The sequence below is a fragment of the Nansenia antarctica genome (genome assembly GCF_963989245.1).
Source record: "Nansenia antarctica genome assembly, chromosome: 8".
In the NCBI taxonomy this organism is placed as follows: domain Eukaryota; kingdom Metazoa; phylum Chordata; class Actinopteri; order Argentiniformes; family Microstomatidae; genus Nansenia; species Nansenia antarctica.
Window position 1 is genome coordinate 8,745,113 of NC_137678.1, and position 16,618 is coordinate 8,761,730.

At 41.8% G+C, this 16,618-nt stretch overlaps 2 protein-coding genes across 3 annotated transcripts in view; both read left to right on the forward strand.

The window, feature by feature from the left end:
- Positions 1–8,765: 8,765 nt before the first annotated feature.
- Positions 8,766–14,810, forward strand: LOC308163735 (small nuclear ribonucleoprotein F). The gene is made up of 4 exons (XM_080537925.1): positions 8,766–8,888; positions 9,377–9,502; positions 9,675–9,739; positions 14,545–14,810. Exons 1-4 carry the CDS (start codon positions 8,886–8,888, stop codon positions 14,609–14,611), a joined length of 261 nt encoding a protein of 86 aa, XP_080394051.1. The 5' UTR covers positions 8,766–8,885; the 3' UTR covers positions 14,612–14,810.
- A 222-nt stretch (positions 14,811–15,032) lies between these two features.
- Positions 15,033–16,618, forward strand: part of amdhd1 (amidohydrolase domain containing 1) — a 7,737-nt gene continuing 6,151 nt past the window's right edge. For both annotated transcript variants that reach the window (XR_013937605.1, XM_080537476.1), the window contains exons 1-3: positions 15,033–15,233; positions 15,738–15,844; positions 16,104–16,168. Coding sequence is in view for 1 of the 2 variants with exons in the window: in XM_080537476.1 (XP_080393602.1) it covers positions 15,100–15,233; positions 15,738–15,844; positions 16,104–16,168 (306 nt within the window). In the remaining variant the exon portion in view is untranslated. The remainder of the gene's footprint in view (positions 15,234–15,737; positions 15,845–16,103; positions 16,169–16,618) is intronic.

Sequence of the window (16,618 nt, forward strand, 5' to 3'; positions counted from 1 at the left end):
ACATTTCGCCTGTGTCTGTTCTGCATTTAAACATGTCTAACCGCACTAGTAATGCCTAACAAAACTGCTAGTGCCATATAGCTGATCTAGCTCGTATTTGGTTGCTAGTAGGCTATGCTAATTCTATTGCTAATACAGAGAATGTCTCATAAGGTGCTAACATTCTTATCAGAAAAGCTGGCTGTGTTTGACCTTGGGAGAACGCAATGTTGCTGTTTGGCCACTCACGGGAAAACTTGGATGACTTTGACTTACTTTTCTCTTCTTAGAAAAAAAAAATCCTTATATCCATCTTGGTGGATGATCTAAATATCGTCTTGCCTCAGTCTGAATGTTTTGAATCTGCGTGCGTGCTGCTGCCGTGTTAAAAACAGAAGTAAAACGCGGAGTGGATTTCTGGATATGGGCAATCCCCTACTCATAAAGTGGAACGGATTTGATTGTGAAGCAATGAAAATAACGCTGACCAGTCATGCAACATATTTTTGATGGCAAATGTGGGGGGGTCCAAACGACCTTGTTTCAAAGGTGGGGGGGACACGTCCCCCCCCAAATATATGGTGGTGACGCCCATGCCTATATATACAGAGAGTATCCTGTCTATGATCTCCTACCTGCTATCTCCTTCTTGTAGTTCTCTTTAGAAGACAGAGACAAAGGATGAAGTCGAGATGGATTTCGTAGATTACTGGAAATAGTGACGGGTCGCGAAAGAACCGGGTATTTGAATCGGCTCTTTGTGGTGAACGTTATCGAGTCGCGAATCTGAAGAGTCGTTCAAATCAATACAATGTTATTGATTGATTGATTGAAAACTTTATTAGAATGTTTGCAGAAGTAGGTACATGAAAGTACATATTACATACAAGGTCAAACTAAGAGGATAAAAACCCAAGAAAGCCACTGGCTTATTTCAATTGGGGTCCTTGATTTTCAATTCATCGTTACATGTAAGACAGACATAAGAAAAGAACTAGTACTATCTACATGATAATACAGACAAATAACTATTACTATCTACAAGATAAACGTACATCCATCATGGGAAGAACAATACAACAAAACATAAGGTATGTACAGCGGGTAGGACAGGTGGGGACATACACCACAGGTGGGGGCGGGGGACAAAACACAAAGTATGTACAGTGGGTAGTTCAGGTCTTTTAATCTGATTTTTGTTTTAGAGGGTCCAGTTACGGATTGCAGCCTCCTGTAAATGTTTTTTGAGAGTGGTTTTGAAGGTGGGCAGTGTTTTGCACTCCTTTAAGATTATAGGAAGGGCGTTCCACATCTTTACTGCATAGTTTGCAAACGAGTTTAAACCCTTGTTTGTGGTGCAACGCGGTTGAACGTGGTTCGTGGAGCTTCCTCTGGTGTTGTAAGTGTGGACGTTGTTCACTTTTTGGAAGTATGTTGACAGGTACTTGGGTGTCTTTGTGGTGTAGCGTATCTTGAAGACTAGGCCCAGTGCAAGCTGCTGCACTCTGTCAACTACTCGTAGCCAATCAAGGCTCAAAAAATGAGCAGCGGTTAGATGTGTCCTAGGGTTGAGGCCCAGCAGAAGCCTAACCAGTTTATTTTGGGCTGTCTGGAGTCTTGTTTTATGGGCCTTTGTGGTTCTATAGTACCATGATGTTACGGCATAGTCGAAGTGACATTGAATGAGAGCTCCTGATAGGGTCCTCAGTGTGTTTTTACTGACAAGTGAGGATATCCTGTACAAGAATCTAGTTTTATGGTTCACTTTTTTGATTACTTTTGCTGCCATTTTATCTCCGGAAAGAGATAAGAGAAAGAGACTTTAACATATAGCAAATACATTTCTAGAGCTGAGAATACATGGGTGTTTTTGAAAAATGAACACAATACTTTTATTCTAATCTAACTTCTTGACTCTCGCATCCAGCAGGCCCGTTACTTTCAAAGCGCGTGTGTATCTGTGTAAGTGTGTGTGTATAAGTGTCATACTTTTTTTGTTGTTGCATGATATCAGCCGAGTCCAGTTAAAACAGATGGATCCTAATATTTTTTTAAATGTTTTTATAATACATACAATACATCATTTATGTGCACAAGGACCAATGAGAACTTAGTCAAAATGATGATTTTAACGAGGAGCCGTTTGGGAGACGAACGAACGGCTCTTCTCAGTGAACGCAGCCGAATGATCCGACTCACTGAAAAGAAGAAAACTCGATCAGTTTCGTTTTCAACAAAGTTGAACAACGTCTCAGAACTGGAGCTATAGCTCCTCCCATAGCGATTTTGTTGTTATGCAAAGAGTACTGACATTTTTCAATAAATTAAAACTAATATTTAATATCCTACTCAAGTAGCTACTGTGTAGCTGTCAGATTTAAGGAATACACGTACCATTTTAGGTTAATATACCCACCCATACTGTAACTCATGTGAACCTGAACCTTCATATGTGTAGCGCCCCCATGTGTTAACAGAGAGTAACTGCAGCTCTTAACAGCATCTGACCTGTGGCTGTCATGATGACATAATATAAGTAGTTATGGGGTAATGATATCACTCTCCAAGCTATTAATCTCCTGTGACTATTGTATACGAACAACACATATACACCATGAGAGAGAGAACGAGAGGGAGAACAACAAGAGAAAGCCAACATGGATGGGAAACTTAATGGGAAACTTAAATACCTTACATGGTATGATTAATTTTGAAGCCACTAATCCACTTGTCCTAAGAGAAACCCTACCTTCAGGGAGTCATCATTATTATCACATGTCGTTTTGGATAAAAGCGTCAGCTAAATGAATACTATGAAGTGTTCAGCTTTGCTGATCACATTCTTAGTTTAGGCCGCTAGATGGCGACATTGGTGAATTAAATGAACTACACTGTGTAGGTTGAACAGAGTGCTGTAGGCTGTTCTTTCTTCCCACTCCCTAGGTGTTGCCACATAAAAGCATTATAGAGGGTCTAGATCAGTGGTTCTCTAACCTCTCCTCGGGGACCCCCAGCCACTCCACATATTTGATCTGTTCCACCACCAGCACACCTGATTCAACTAATCAAGTACAAATCATAACTGCTTATTTCATAATTGTTACAGGCCTAATGACAATAACATTGAATCTAATCTTATCTGATAAAGCTAAACCACATAGGATTACCCAGTTAGCAGGCCTGTGAACAAGATGAACACTATTTACACTGCGCGAAACGGCCAAATCCATAACGCATCCAACAGCCTAGATAAAAATCCATATATAAAACTATAAGATGTTCATTAACCATATATCTCATCATATAGTACCATGATGCCGTAACATCATACTATCGTACTATAGAACCACAAAGGCCCAAAAAACAAGACTCCAGACAGCCCAAAATAAACTGGTTAGGCTTCTGCTAGGCCTCAACCCTAGGACACATCTAACCGCTGCTCATTTTTTGAGCCTTGATTGGCTACGAGTAGTTGACAGAGTGCAGCAGCTTGCACTGGGCCTGGTCTTCAAGATACGCTACACCACAAAGACACCCAAGTACCTGTCAACATACTTCCAAAAAGTGAACAACGTCCACACATACAATACCAGAGGAAGCTCCACGAACCACGTTCAACCGCGTTGCACCACAAACAAGGGGTTAAACTCGTTTGCAAACTATGCAGTAAAAATGTGGAACGCCCTTCCTATAATCTTAAAGGAGTGCAAAACACTGCCCACCTTCAAAACCACTCTCAAAAAACATTTACAGGAGGCTGCAATCCGTAACTGGACCCTCTAAATCAAAAATCAGATTGGCCACAAAAGGGATGAATATCTAGGAATATTTACAAAAAATGTTTGTAACTATAGTCTCTCCCCAATGGAAGCAATCTTATTTGCTAGCTTTTGGATAGTATCCTATATTCAAATTGAGAAATCTATAATTAGTGTCATTCTGAAGTTCGTATTGCGATGTGCTGGTCTTAAAACTTCAAACCTAAAATATACGATCGCATCGAACTACATGAAAATAAGCGGCATTGAGAAGAAGCGAATACGCGTTCACGTGAATGGCACTAGTGACAGGCGACCCACAACACTATGGCTGTGTTCGTAAACTCGCTCTGGAATCTGATCAGCACTCATGGAATGCCTTTTGTCCAATCACGTCTTTATGACGTTAAACGCAGTGTGCGCTCTGGCGCTCTGAGCGAATTTACGAACTATGACGATAACGAACTACGAGAGACTGAAATAGCCAGAATGAGGCGCGGCATCGCTTTGCTTGCTATTTTGTTTTACTATTCAGATCGGAAGGAGGAATTCATGTTTGCAGATATTAATACATATTGATTTCTTTTTTTGTTTTGACTTGTCCATCGGACAACTGCAGGAGGAAGTCCACTTGTCCGAACATAAAATGTACTTGTCCCGGACAAGCGGACAAGCCTTAATGTCGAGCCCTGGTTAACCAATGATAACCCCAGAGGACCCTGCACCCCCTACCCACTGAACTAAATCCCGATGACCCCCCTCCCACCCCCACCCCTCCCATCCCGAAAAACACCCATGTTCCTATGCTCGCCTTCTGAACACTGACGAGCTGCAGGACCTTAACCCTTGTGTGATGTTCACTTTTTGGACCCTTTCGTATTAACGATGAATTGAGAATCAAGGACCCCAATTGAAATAAGCCAGTGGCTTTCTTGGGTTTTTATCCTGTTAGTTGACCTTGTATGGAATATGTACTTTCATGTACCTACTTCTGCAAATCTTTGATTGATTGATTGAAAACTTTATTAGAAGATTTGCAGAAGTAGGTACATGAAAGTACATATTACATACAAGGTCAACTAACAGGATAAAAACCCAAGAAAGCCACTGGCTTATTTCAATTGGGGTCCTTGATTCTCAATTCATCGTTACATGTAAGACAGACAAAAAAGCTAGTACTATCTACAAGATAATACAGACAAATAACTATTACTATCTACAAGATAAACACACATCCATCATGGGAAGAACAATACAACAAAACATAAGGTATGTACAGCGGGTAGGACAGGTGGGGACATACACCACAGGTGGGGGCGGGGGACAAAACACCAAGTATGTACAGTGGGTAGTTCGGGTCTTTTAATCTGATTTTTGATTTAGAGGGTCCAGTTACGGATTGCAGCCTCCTGTAAATGTTTTTTGAGAGTGGTTTTGAAGGTGGGCAGTGTTTTGCACTCCTTTAAGATTATAGGAAGGGCGTTCCACATTTTTACTGCATAGTTTGCAAACGAGTTTAACCCCTTGTTTGTGGTGCAACGCGGTTGAACGTGGTTCGTGGAGCTTCCTCTGGTGTTGTATGTGTGGACGTTGTTCACTTTTTGGAAGTATGTTGACAGGTACTTGGGTGTCTTTGTGGTGTAGCGTATCTTGAAGACCAGGCCCAGTGCAAGCTGCTGCACTCTGTCAACTACTCGTAGCCAATCAAGGCTCAAAAAATGAGCAGCGGTTAGATGTGTCCTAGGGTTGAGACCTAGCAGAAGCCTAACCAGTTTATTTTGGGCTGTCTGGAGTCTTGTTTTATGGGCCTTTGTTAAAGTTTTCAATCAATCAATCAATCAAACTCTTTGGGTCCAGTTGACCCGGGACATCATTGGGGTTTTAAAAGCACTTGTCTTGACACGGTGCTCCTAGTCCCAAGGGTGACCCATACAAGGGGGTATACTCAGGGCGCAAGAAAGCCCCAAAATAGCCCATAATATTAAAGGGCGCCTCCTGTGGGCACAAACAGGTACTGTACCCAATAATGCACAATAGGTACTGTGTACACATTCAAAAGTGCATGTGTGATCTTTTGTTCTGGTGGATCTAGAGGGCTGCCCTTTGGAGAGGCTGGAGCAGAGGATGCTTAGTAACAACCCACAAAGTGTCAGACCCCTGGGAATAGGTGGGGCCGAACGACAGCATGATGAGTAGAAGCGTTTTTACGCACATGATGCCCCTAACTTTGAAAATGCAAAATCCACTATAATAAAGACCTGGGTGTCATAAATCATACTTATCTAGGAAAAATGTTAATGAAACAATGTTTTCATTGCTGTTTATTATTTTGAATTTCACATTTATCTAATTATAATCAAAGCTGTAAAGAAAATACAGGTGATGAACAAGAATAGAAATGAAAGAACCAAACTAAGATTGTTTTTGCCAATAGCTATGAAATACATCTCTCAAAAATGTCTGCAAATGCTGAATCACAAAACACAAACGGAATGTACACTGTTTTCACTGTCACTGTAGAAATACAGTATTATGTCTAAAAAAATCCCAAATAATTCTGAAATACCACTGGCTACAATTGTGTGTGCATGGGTATGCCTGTCTACACAACACATGAAGCACAGAATGTGACAGTGTGTGTACCTCAAATGTACTTTTTGCAGTTGCTGCATACGTTCTGTACAGTGCAAGAAAATGTAAAAATGTTTACAATGTTGCACTTCAAAGGGTAAAAAGTGCGAGAGCAGACGGCTTCTTGGCACGGGAAAGCTAGAGCAGAGGTGTGTGAGTGAGTGAGTGAGTGAGTGTCAGTGTGAGTGTGTGTATGTTTCTGTGTGTCTCTGTGCATCCGGGCCTAAATGACCCGAACATCTTATGAAGGACATACTGTAAATGTGTTGGGGTATTGTAGGATGTGTAAAAATGTGTTTTTTTCACTTTTACATGTTTTTCATAGAAAATAAGCCAAGGCCATGGAGTTTCATATTGATCAAATGTATTCTTGTACCATTTCTCACCAAGTAAAAATGTAAAACGCGTCCGGTTGACCCGAACACCACACAAGGGTTAACTATGTTTATATCATCAACCTCACTGCAAGACACAATAGCTGTGCGGAAGCTCCCGTGAACTTTGCACTGAGGAAGACCTTTGTGAGTTACTCATTAATGCAGACTCAACACAAGGTGGCGTCCAGCAGTCTCGGAGTCATACTGGAACATGCAGGTTGGAGATCCAGAGAGGACAGATGACTTACGTGTACTGCGGTCCTGTGTTATCTATCTGAATGTATCCTGTTGGCAGCATGTCGTGACGTTAGAATTCTTAGGTTCTATCTCAATTTTTGGTCAGAATGTAGTTTTTTACATAATCTGATCCATTAGGTGTTTATTAATGCCTGTGTGGTGTTATTTTTAAAATGTTGACATTTTTTAGTTAGTAAATAATAAAATACAAAGGTTCCATCTCACAAAACATAATGCAATGTAAAAACGTTGACGCTCAATATCTCTGAACTACCCTAAACGGAGATAGAACCTTATCATTCTAAACGGAGATAGAACCTTATCATTCTAAACGGAGATAGAACCTTATCATTCTAAACGGAGATAGAACCTTATCATTCTAAACGGAGATAGAACCTTATCATTCTAAGCTCACGATATTGTCCATGATGGTTCTGATCTATGTGTGAACAGCCATTGACAGCAGTGACTAGTAGTGAGTACTGTAGGCCTACCTAATTACACCAGATCATCTAGATAGAACATTGTTAGTTAAGAAAGAACCACGCATGCAGAGCAAGTCTGAGGCCTGTATTGCTGTTGATTGGACAGGTTTGTTTTGGACAGATGTGCCCTTCAGCTCAGCAGGCCTGTCATATGCCTTTGTGATGCCATGACATTATGACATCATCGTTGTGACATGCCATGGCTGCATTCGTAAATTCGCTCTGAGAGCGCCGGAGCATGCGCTGGGTTCAACGTCATAAAGGGATCAAGTCATTTGATTGGACAAGAGGCATTCCATGAGTGCTGATCCGATTTCCAGAGCGAATTTACGAACGTAGCCTATATTTGTTGATTGAACCTGGGGAGTCAAATAACATGTGATGCATTTACATGCTCCTTCCATACCAGTGCTCATCTACATCTAATCTAAACACTAATGAGCTTTTATAGGAATGCTGCGTCCCATCATGGAAGACAATCATATGGTATGGATACATCTGTATCTGTGTGTGTGTGTGTGTGTGTGTGTGTGTGTGTGTGTGTGTGTGTGTGTGTGCATATATATATATACACATATAGACAGCATGATTATTGCACAGATGTGCCACATTTTAGAGTGGCCTTTTATTGTAAGGCACACCTGGATTTGAGAGAAATAGGCCTCTTGTGTACATAGAAAGTCTTACATCTTTGATCTCAACTCGTGGAGAAAAAAAGGTAGTAGCCACCTTTTGCTTCTTTTGTGGTTTTCTCCCACGTATTCTAGAGAAGAGAATGCTGGGCGGTGTTCACAGTTTCCTTTCCCACTGACACACACACACACACACACACACACACACACACACACACACACACACACACACACACACACACACACACACGCACACCAAGCTGATTGAGAGAATGCCAAGAATGTGCAAAGCTGTCATCAAAGCTAAAGGTGGCTACTTTGAAGAATCTAAAATATAAAACATATTCTGGTTTAACACTTAATTGAACAGATAGTTGTCTTCAGTATTACAATTTACAATGTAGAAAATAATTTAAATAAAGAAAACCATTGAATGAAAAGGTGTGTCCAAACTGTTGACTAGGCTACTGAAAGTCGTAGAGATTGTACAGATAATGATTTAAATGTGGCTTTAATGGTTATTAATTTGATTATTAAAGGCACATTTAAATCATTAAATCAAATGTTGTCTGTGACCGTACAGTAGTACAGTAGGGGGCGGTATACATATTTCGAGCTCTTGCTTCATCTTGACATTTGTTTTGGGTCAAAGTTCATACAGGCTGGCAGGTGTTTCCTGCTTCCGGCGGCAAGGCGTGCAAGCTAAGGAAGTGAACGTCTTTTGTGTCGAAAAGAGTGCGGCTACATTACAAACTAATTTCGTGACTAAAACGCACTGTTGTTGAGATGGTAAGTGTAACGTTTTACTTATTGAAAATGAAATTTCCGGACGTTTAAGGAAAGGCTTTCAGGATAAGCGTGCCTGTAGCTAGCACTAGCAGCGATTCATTCATTCATTCATTCATTCATTCATTCATTCATTCTGGTAGTGAAGGAATGGGCAGTACACTCTGAATAGATTTCAAACTAGTTAAAAACTAAATTGCAATACGTTCATATATAGGCTAACTCATTAGATGAATTAAACGTGGTTAAGTGTCATAGTAGATGACACCCACATTCAGAGTTGGAGACGTATGACAGGACAGGGGCCATGCTTATGGACATGTTGGTCACCTAGTAAAGGATTAATACGGTTTCCAAAGGCTGTCCCTGTGGAAGAACGTTTGGTTCCATGTAGAACCCTTTCTCTAGGAGTGTAGGGAGGTAGGTAGCCAATGGAATTGAAATGAAATAAGTTCTCATCAACCAAACCCTCTGCCTCCTGCTGTGTTTAGAGTTTACCTCTGAACCCCAAGCCCTTCCTGAACGGGCTGACAGGCAAGCCCGTGATGGTGAAGCTGAAGTGGGGGATGGAGTACAAGGGCTACCTGGTGTCAGTGGACAGCTACATGAACATGCAGGTGAGAGAGCACTCATGCCCCCCTGCCCCTGTGTACATTTATGCCGCCATTGGTGTGTGAATGTGTGTGCGAATGAGAGGCCGTTGTAAAGCGCTTTGGAGCAGCAAAAAAGGCGCTATATAAGTGCAGTCCATTTACCATTTGTCAAGATTGTCTTTTGTATTTGTTTCAGTTGGCGAACACAGAGGAGTATGTGGATGGGGCGTTGGCAGGTCACCTTGGTGAAGTACTTGTCAGGTAAATATAGGAGCCCCTGCTGAGAAAACTGACGTTCCTCCTTTTTATTGATGATTGACTAGGCATGATGTAGCCTATACAGTGGGGGAAATAACTATTTCACCCCCTGCTGATTTTGTGCGTTTACCCCCTTACAAAGAAATGAACAGTCTAAACAGTCTCATTTTAATGGTAGGTTCAGTTTAACAGTGAGAGACAGAATATCATTTTTTGTTTTTCATATTTTCATATTTTGAAAAATGATTAGTGTTTTATTGAGTAAAATAAGTATTTCACCCCCTAGCAAAACTAGCAAGACTCAGTATGTGGTGGAGAAACCCTTGTTGGCAAGCACAGCGGTCAGATGTTTCTTGGTCACCAAGTTTGCGTAGATCCCAGGGGGGATTTTGGCCCACTCCTCTTTGCAGATCCTCTCCAAATCCTTAAGGTTTGGAGGTTGTTGCTTGGCAACTCAAAGCTTCAGCTCCCTCCACAGATTTTCTATGGGATTAAGGTCCGGAGACTGACTAGGCCACTCCAATACCTTAATGTGCTTCTTCTTGAGCCACTCCTTTGTTGCCTTAGCCGGTTGTTTTGGGTCATTGTCATGCTGGAACACCCATCCACAACCCATTTTCAGTGTCCTGGCTGAGGGAAGGAGGTTCTCACACAAGATTTCACAGTACATGGCCCCGTTCATCCTCCCCTCGATGCAGTGAAGTCGTCCTGTCCCCTTAGCAGAGAAACAGCCCCAAACACAATGTTTCCACCGCCATGCTTGATGGTGGGGATGGTGTTCTTGGGGTCAAAGTCAGTATTTTTCCTCCTCCAAACACGGCAAGTCGAGTTGATGCCAAAGAGCTCGATTTTGGTCTCATCTGACCACAGCATTTTCTCCCAAGCCTCCTCTGAATCATCCAGGTGCTCATTGGCAAACTTCAGACGGGCCTTCTTGAGCAGGGGGACCTTGCGGGCGCTACAGGATTTCAGTCCATTATGGCGTAGTGTGTTACCATGGTTACCAATGGTCATCTTGGTGACTGTGGTCCCAGCTGCCTTGAGATCATTAACAAGCTCCTCCTGTGTAGTTCTGGGTTGATCCCTCACCTTTCTCATGATCAACGTCACCCCACAAGGTGAGATCTTGCTTGGAGCCCCAGACCGAGGGAGATTGATGGTCAATTTGTGTTTCTTCCATTTTCGAATAATAGAAGTAGTCTCCTTCTCACCAAGATACTTGCCAATGGTCTTGTAGCCCATTCCAGTCTTGTGCAGGTCTACAATCTCGTCCCTGATGTCCTTTGGCAACTCTTTGGTCTTGCCCATGGTGGAGAGGTTGGAATCTGATTGATTGATTGATTCTGGACAGGTGTCTTTTATACAGGTAACGAGTTGCGATTAGGAGTACTTTCTAAAAGTGAGAGGACTAATCTGTGTGCCTCATGGTCACATAACCGGTCTGTGGGAGCCAGAATTGTTGCTGGTTGGTAGGGGGTGAAATACTTATTTTACTCAATAAAAACACAAATATGATTTTCAAAATTCATATGTGATTTTGGGACCTACCATTAAAATATTATAGACTGTTCATTTCTTTGTCTAGGGCCTAAACTCACAAAACCAGCAGAGGTTGAAATACTTATTTTCCCCACTGTATATGGAGGGGACCTGGCTCTCACCCAACTCTTTAGCCCTTTCTCAATTGTTAGGAACACGACTCCTCCTGCCCTCTCCTCCTTCCTCCACTCTCCTCCTTCCTCCACTGGCTTCATCCTCAGTCTCTGGAGGAGAGGATGTAAGAGGAGGAACCTATATCTTAATAACGTGTTTCCAGTAGGACGCGAGTGGAGGACGGAGGAGAGAACACCAAGGCTGTGTTCGGAATAGCGTACTAGCATACTGCATACTAGCATACTCAATGAGTATATACTGCATACTACCTACTAAATTCACAATAATAGTATAGTAGTATCCGAAAACCAGCCGACCATTATGCATACTCCATACTGCCTCCCAGAATGCCTCCCAGAATGCATTTCGCCGGGAGCGGCGAATTTAAACCTCCATTTTAAACCTCCATTAGCTAAAATATGTAATTTTGGCTTTACAAGTGTTAACATGTCATTTTATGAAGTTTTAATATGTTTTCAGGCGAGAAAGTAACCACATATATTCCCAAAATGTGTCCAGTTTACCAAAATAACCCGTTTATATATCTGATCTGACGATTCTTTGCGTCTTCTGTTCGCTAGCTGCGTTCGTAAATTCGCCCTGGAAATATGATCAGCACTCATGGAATGCCTCTTGTCCAATCAAATTACCTGGTCCCTTTATGACGTTGCACCCAGTGTGCGCTCCGGCGCTCTCAGAGCGATTTTAACTTCTCCCTTCATCCAGGACACCTTGTGCATAGTCTACCCACAAATAGAGTGCTTATATAATAAAGTTCCATGAACAAGAGTGCTCCAGGCACAGGCATATGGATGCTTAGGGTCATGGTCCTCTTGCTCACGGCCATACTAGCCATGCCCGATCTCGTCCGACCTCGGAAGCTAAGCAGGGTTGGGCCGTGTTAGTACCTGGATGGGAGACCGCCTGGGAATACGCAGGGCTGTAAGCTTTTCGTTCCTCCGCGTTACCGAGGAGAGGCGCGTGCAGCGGCCGAGGAGAGTGCACTCTTTCCGGATAGACATTTATGCATGCTCTCGGGGTTTGAAACATAACTTCCCGGGGTGCCAGTGGGTTGGTTGATGGCTCAAAATGACCGTATAGCGATGGTGGAGTTAGCAAAGTAGTATTGTGTTTTTACCACCTTCCTAGCCGGTGTTATTCACGGACAAATACGGTGCCCGGGGCACACTCTTTGCGGGTTAATAACGTCGCTTTACCGGGGCTTACGGTGAAAATTCAAATTTTGTCCGGACAGGGGAGAGGGGCGGGATCGTAAATCACTTTGAATGGAGTTGATTGGAGACCCCCATCGATGTCGACACTGCTCGGAGTGAATTTAAGCATTTGACGCATGTTGAACTCCCTGTTCATTGAGTTAGAGTTAGTTCATTGAGTTAGTTAATGAGATTTCATGCATTTCAAGTGGCATATTTGTAATCATGACGATGTAGTCATGTCTAAGAATGCATTTCACCATGTTAATGTTAATTATTGTTAATACATGTTAATTCCCAGTATAGTGAAAATACCACCGCTCATCCGTGATCAGACTTAGCTGGGGTGCTGCAGCTGAATAGAGTGCAAAAAAGCAGCATCTGCACACTCAAATATGTGCAAAAAACGATGTTTATTGCAAGCTTTCGGTCCCCAGGCTATCGGACAATGTAAACAAAAGCTGTATGACAAGTTTGTATGACGCAGTTTGACGAGGCTGAAAGCGCACAGGGTTGCCAGATGGGATTGACAATTTACAGCCTAAACTTTCTATAACCTCAAAATCAAGTAGCCCATTCGGCGGTAACCCGCCCCATCTGGCAACCCTGGACGCAACTCTGCAACTCTGGACGCGAAATGCATTTTGGGAAATAGGAGCCGAGCTAGTGTCCATCAAAACCGACTTAAATTTTACCGGAAATAACTGCTCGCCTACTAAATTTCTCACATACTCAAATCTCGCATACTGTACAGTTCGAACGTACTACATACTCAAAATCTACGTCATATCTAGTATGAGTAGTATGCTAGTACGCTATTCCGAACACAGCCCAAGAGTCGTCTTCCTAGTATTTGAGAAAAGCCTGTTGACTATTCAAAGAGTGAAAAGGCTCTTACTTAAACAGCTGCTGAATCAGTCTGATAGTCTTTTTTGATGGGATGTACTTCCTTTGATTTGATGGTTCAATGGTAAGTCAATACATCAATGAATACCTGCCCAAAGAAATGTTAGAGTAAAGTATACTCGCCTTCCCTATGAGCATCATGTTTGTTTGAATGAATGTTAGGGGTGGAACGGTACATGTATTCGGTACGGGTCCTTTGGTTGGGTACGTGTGTGTACCGAACGAATGCAGCGTTCTTTTACCTACTGCACGTGCAGAACTTTTTAAAGTGTTGAAGTATTCTCGCATGCGCACACACGTCACACAGAGAGATTGCCAGTAGTTTAGTTTAAACTAGAGCTTGAAGTTCCTCAAGTATCTCCTAAGTCCCTTAATTACGGTTTCAAAGTTACCTACAATGACAATGGACAGGTGGGTCGGACCAAAGCTATATATGCCGGCATTATTCAACTGCGATCGGGTATGCGACTGGCTGTACGTCGAACTTGCTCACTCATTTGAGACCGCATCACCCGAATGTGAACATCACAGGTACAAGAAAAAAACAGCGAAGCAAACCCAGCTCCCCTTGCTAATAATTCAGACTGGGCCAAAGCCATAACAAAAGCCATAGGTGTTTTTATAGCAGCGGACCAAACTCCATTGTGGAGAACACAGGTTTTAAACACATGTTGAAAGTAATCGAGCCTTGTTACGTAGTTCCCTCTCGTCCGCATTTCAGCCAGCAAATCATCCCAGCCCTTTATAAACGAGCACAAACTACAGCTGTCCACGACTTATCCAAGGCACCTGCTTCCTTAATTAAGAAAAGAAGACCCACTGTTTGTTCAGTAAACCACTGTTTAGTAAAAATGGAACTTCTGTACGGAAAACGTACCAAACCGTGACTTCAAAACTGCGCTACGTACCGAGCCAAAATGTCTGTGTACCGTTCCACCCCTAATGAATGTGAATGTTTTATTTCTCTCCAGAGAATAGGAGCTTTTTAATTCTAGCACAGAGATCTAAGATGCACTCTCTTTTCTTTATCCACAGATGCAATAATGTTTTGTATATTAGAGGTGTGGAGGAAGAAGAAGAGGATGGGGAGATGAGAGAGTGATGGAAAGATTGTGTGTACCTTTTGTGTTAGATGTATTTTGTGTTTTTGGATTTTCACTATGTGGAATTAACTCTGGGAACAGTATTGTTTTTAGTAACATTTTCAAGAGAAAAGTTTTTTCTTTTTTTCTTTTCTTTTTTTACTGTATATGATCCAAAATGATGTATTTACATTGTGTAACAATAAAAATCAGGATATTATGCCCTTTCTTAAAAACTGTATGTGGTACTATTATTAGTGTGTGTGAGGGAAGTGATACACACACACACACACACACACACACACACACACACACACACGTTAATGTATGTAGGGACAGTGTCCCAAATGTCCAAGGCCCCACCCCTGCATGTCGCACTTTGAACCTGCGAAGCCCTCTTCAAATATTTGTTTAGTGTCCCTAAACCGCTACTCCCACTGACAGAGACAGACGCACTGAGGTACAGAGGTGACTCAAAGTTGTTCCTTTTTTTAAACCAAGTTTACAAATGCCTAAGTACAGGCTGTGGGTCCAGAACGCAAAACAGGTGGTTTTGATTTGCAATAGCGGTGAAAAGTACTTAACGAAAGATGGGATGCAAACGCTGTGTGTTCTGGAGAACAGCAGCCTGATCATCGGACTGTGAGTATTGTCTCGTATTGTATTTAATACTTATTAACATAGTTCACTTTGGAAGGGTTTCACTATCAGCTTTTAAATGGTTGGCAACAGCTAAGCAACATTAACCGACGGTAAGACTCCCAAATAGAATTAGAATGTGAAATCTGGATATTCCAAGTCGTGAGTTTAGAATGATAAGGTTCTATCTCCGTTTAGAATGAGAAGGTTCTATCTCCGTTTAGGGCAGTTCAGAGATATTGAGCGTCAAAGTTTTTACATTATGTTTTGTGAGATGGAACCTTTGTATTTGATTAATTACTAACTCAAAAATGTCAACATTTTAAAAATAACACCACACAGGCATTAATAAACACCTAATAGATCAGATTATGTAAAAAAACTAAATTTTGACCAAAAATGGAGACAGAACCTTATAATTCTAACGTCACGAAGTAACATTTTCACGATATAAAGTTATTGTTGCCTAATCCATGTTAAGTGTGAACTGTATATGTCCTCGTGTAGTGACGGTCTGATCACAGCCGTGGGACCGGCGGACATCATCCAGTCCCGGTACAGCGGAGAGTCCTTCTCTAAACTGATCGATGCGACAGGGATGTGTGTCATACCTGGCAAGTATCACTGCGGCACCTCTACTGCTGGTAGTAGTGGAAAGGTGAAATAATAGGCGACCATTTAGATTGACTAGATTAGTGACTATTCTCATAATAGATTCTATTACCTATTACCTATCTATTATTATTATTATTCTATTACTGTTATTATCTACCATTCTCATTATAGAGTAAAATAATGTTGCCCATAGTATTTATTTATTTGAATGGTAAATGCAGTTGTCAGTGCTTATGCAGGTTGGTGGTTGTGTTGCAGGGTTGGTGGATGCCCACACCCACCCAGTATGGGCTGGTGACAGGGTGCATGAATTTGCCATGAAGGTAAATGTGACCGCCACTTCTCATAAATACATATACATCTATATGTACATATGTATTAGAGGTGGGATGCGATTAAAAAAAGTAATCTAAATCGCATATATTTGACACGAGAAGCAACCGTTTTCAATTCAAATGGATTTGGTATATGAGTGAATCAATGAATAGACATATACATACGTTTAAAGCAGCAAAATAATGTTTATTTTAGCTACACAGACCAACAGATCACACAATGTACCTGACCTAATGTTACACTAACCCTCCCCACCCTCCCCTACCCACCCAAATATCCTTGGTCAAAATAATAAACATGTAATATGTTGTCTGCAAGGGAGAACAGTCTCTCACCAGGGACAGCAGTGTCAGGGCTGGACAAATACCCCCCAAAAAGTGAACGCGTTATTATTATTATAATATTATAATCACACATTTTCTGTAATTAATTAATCG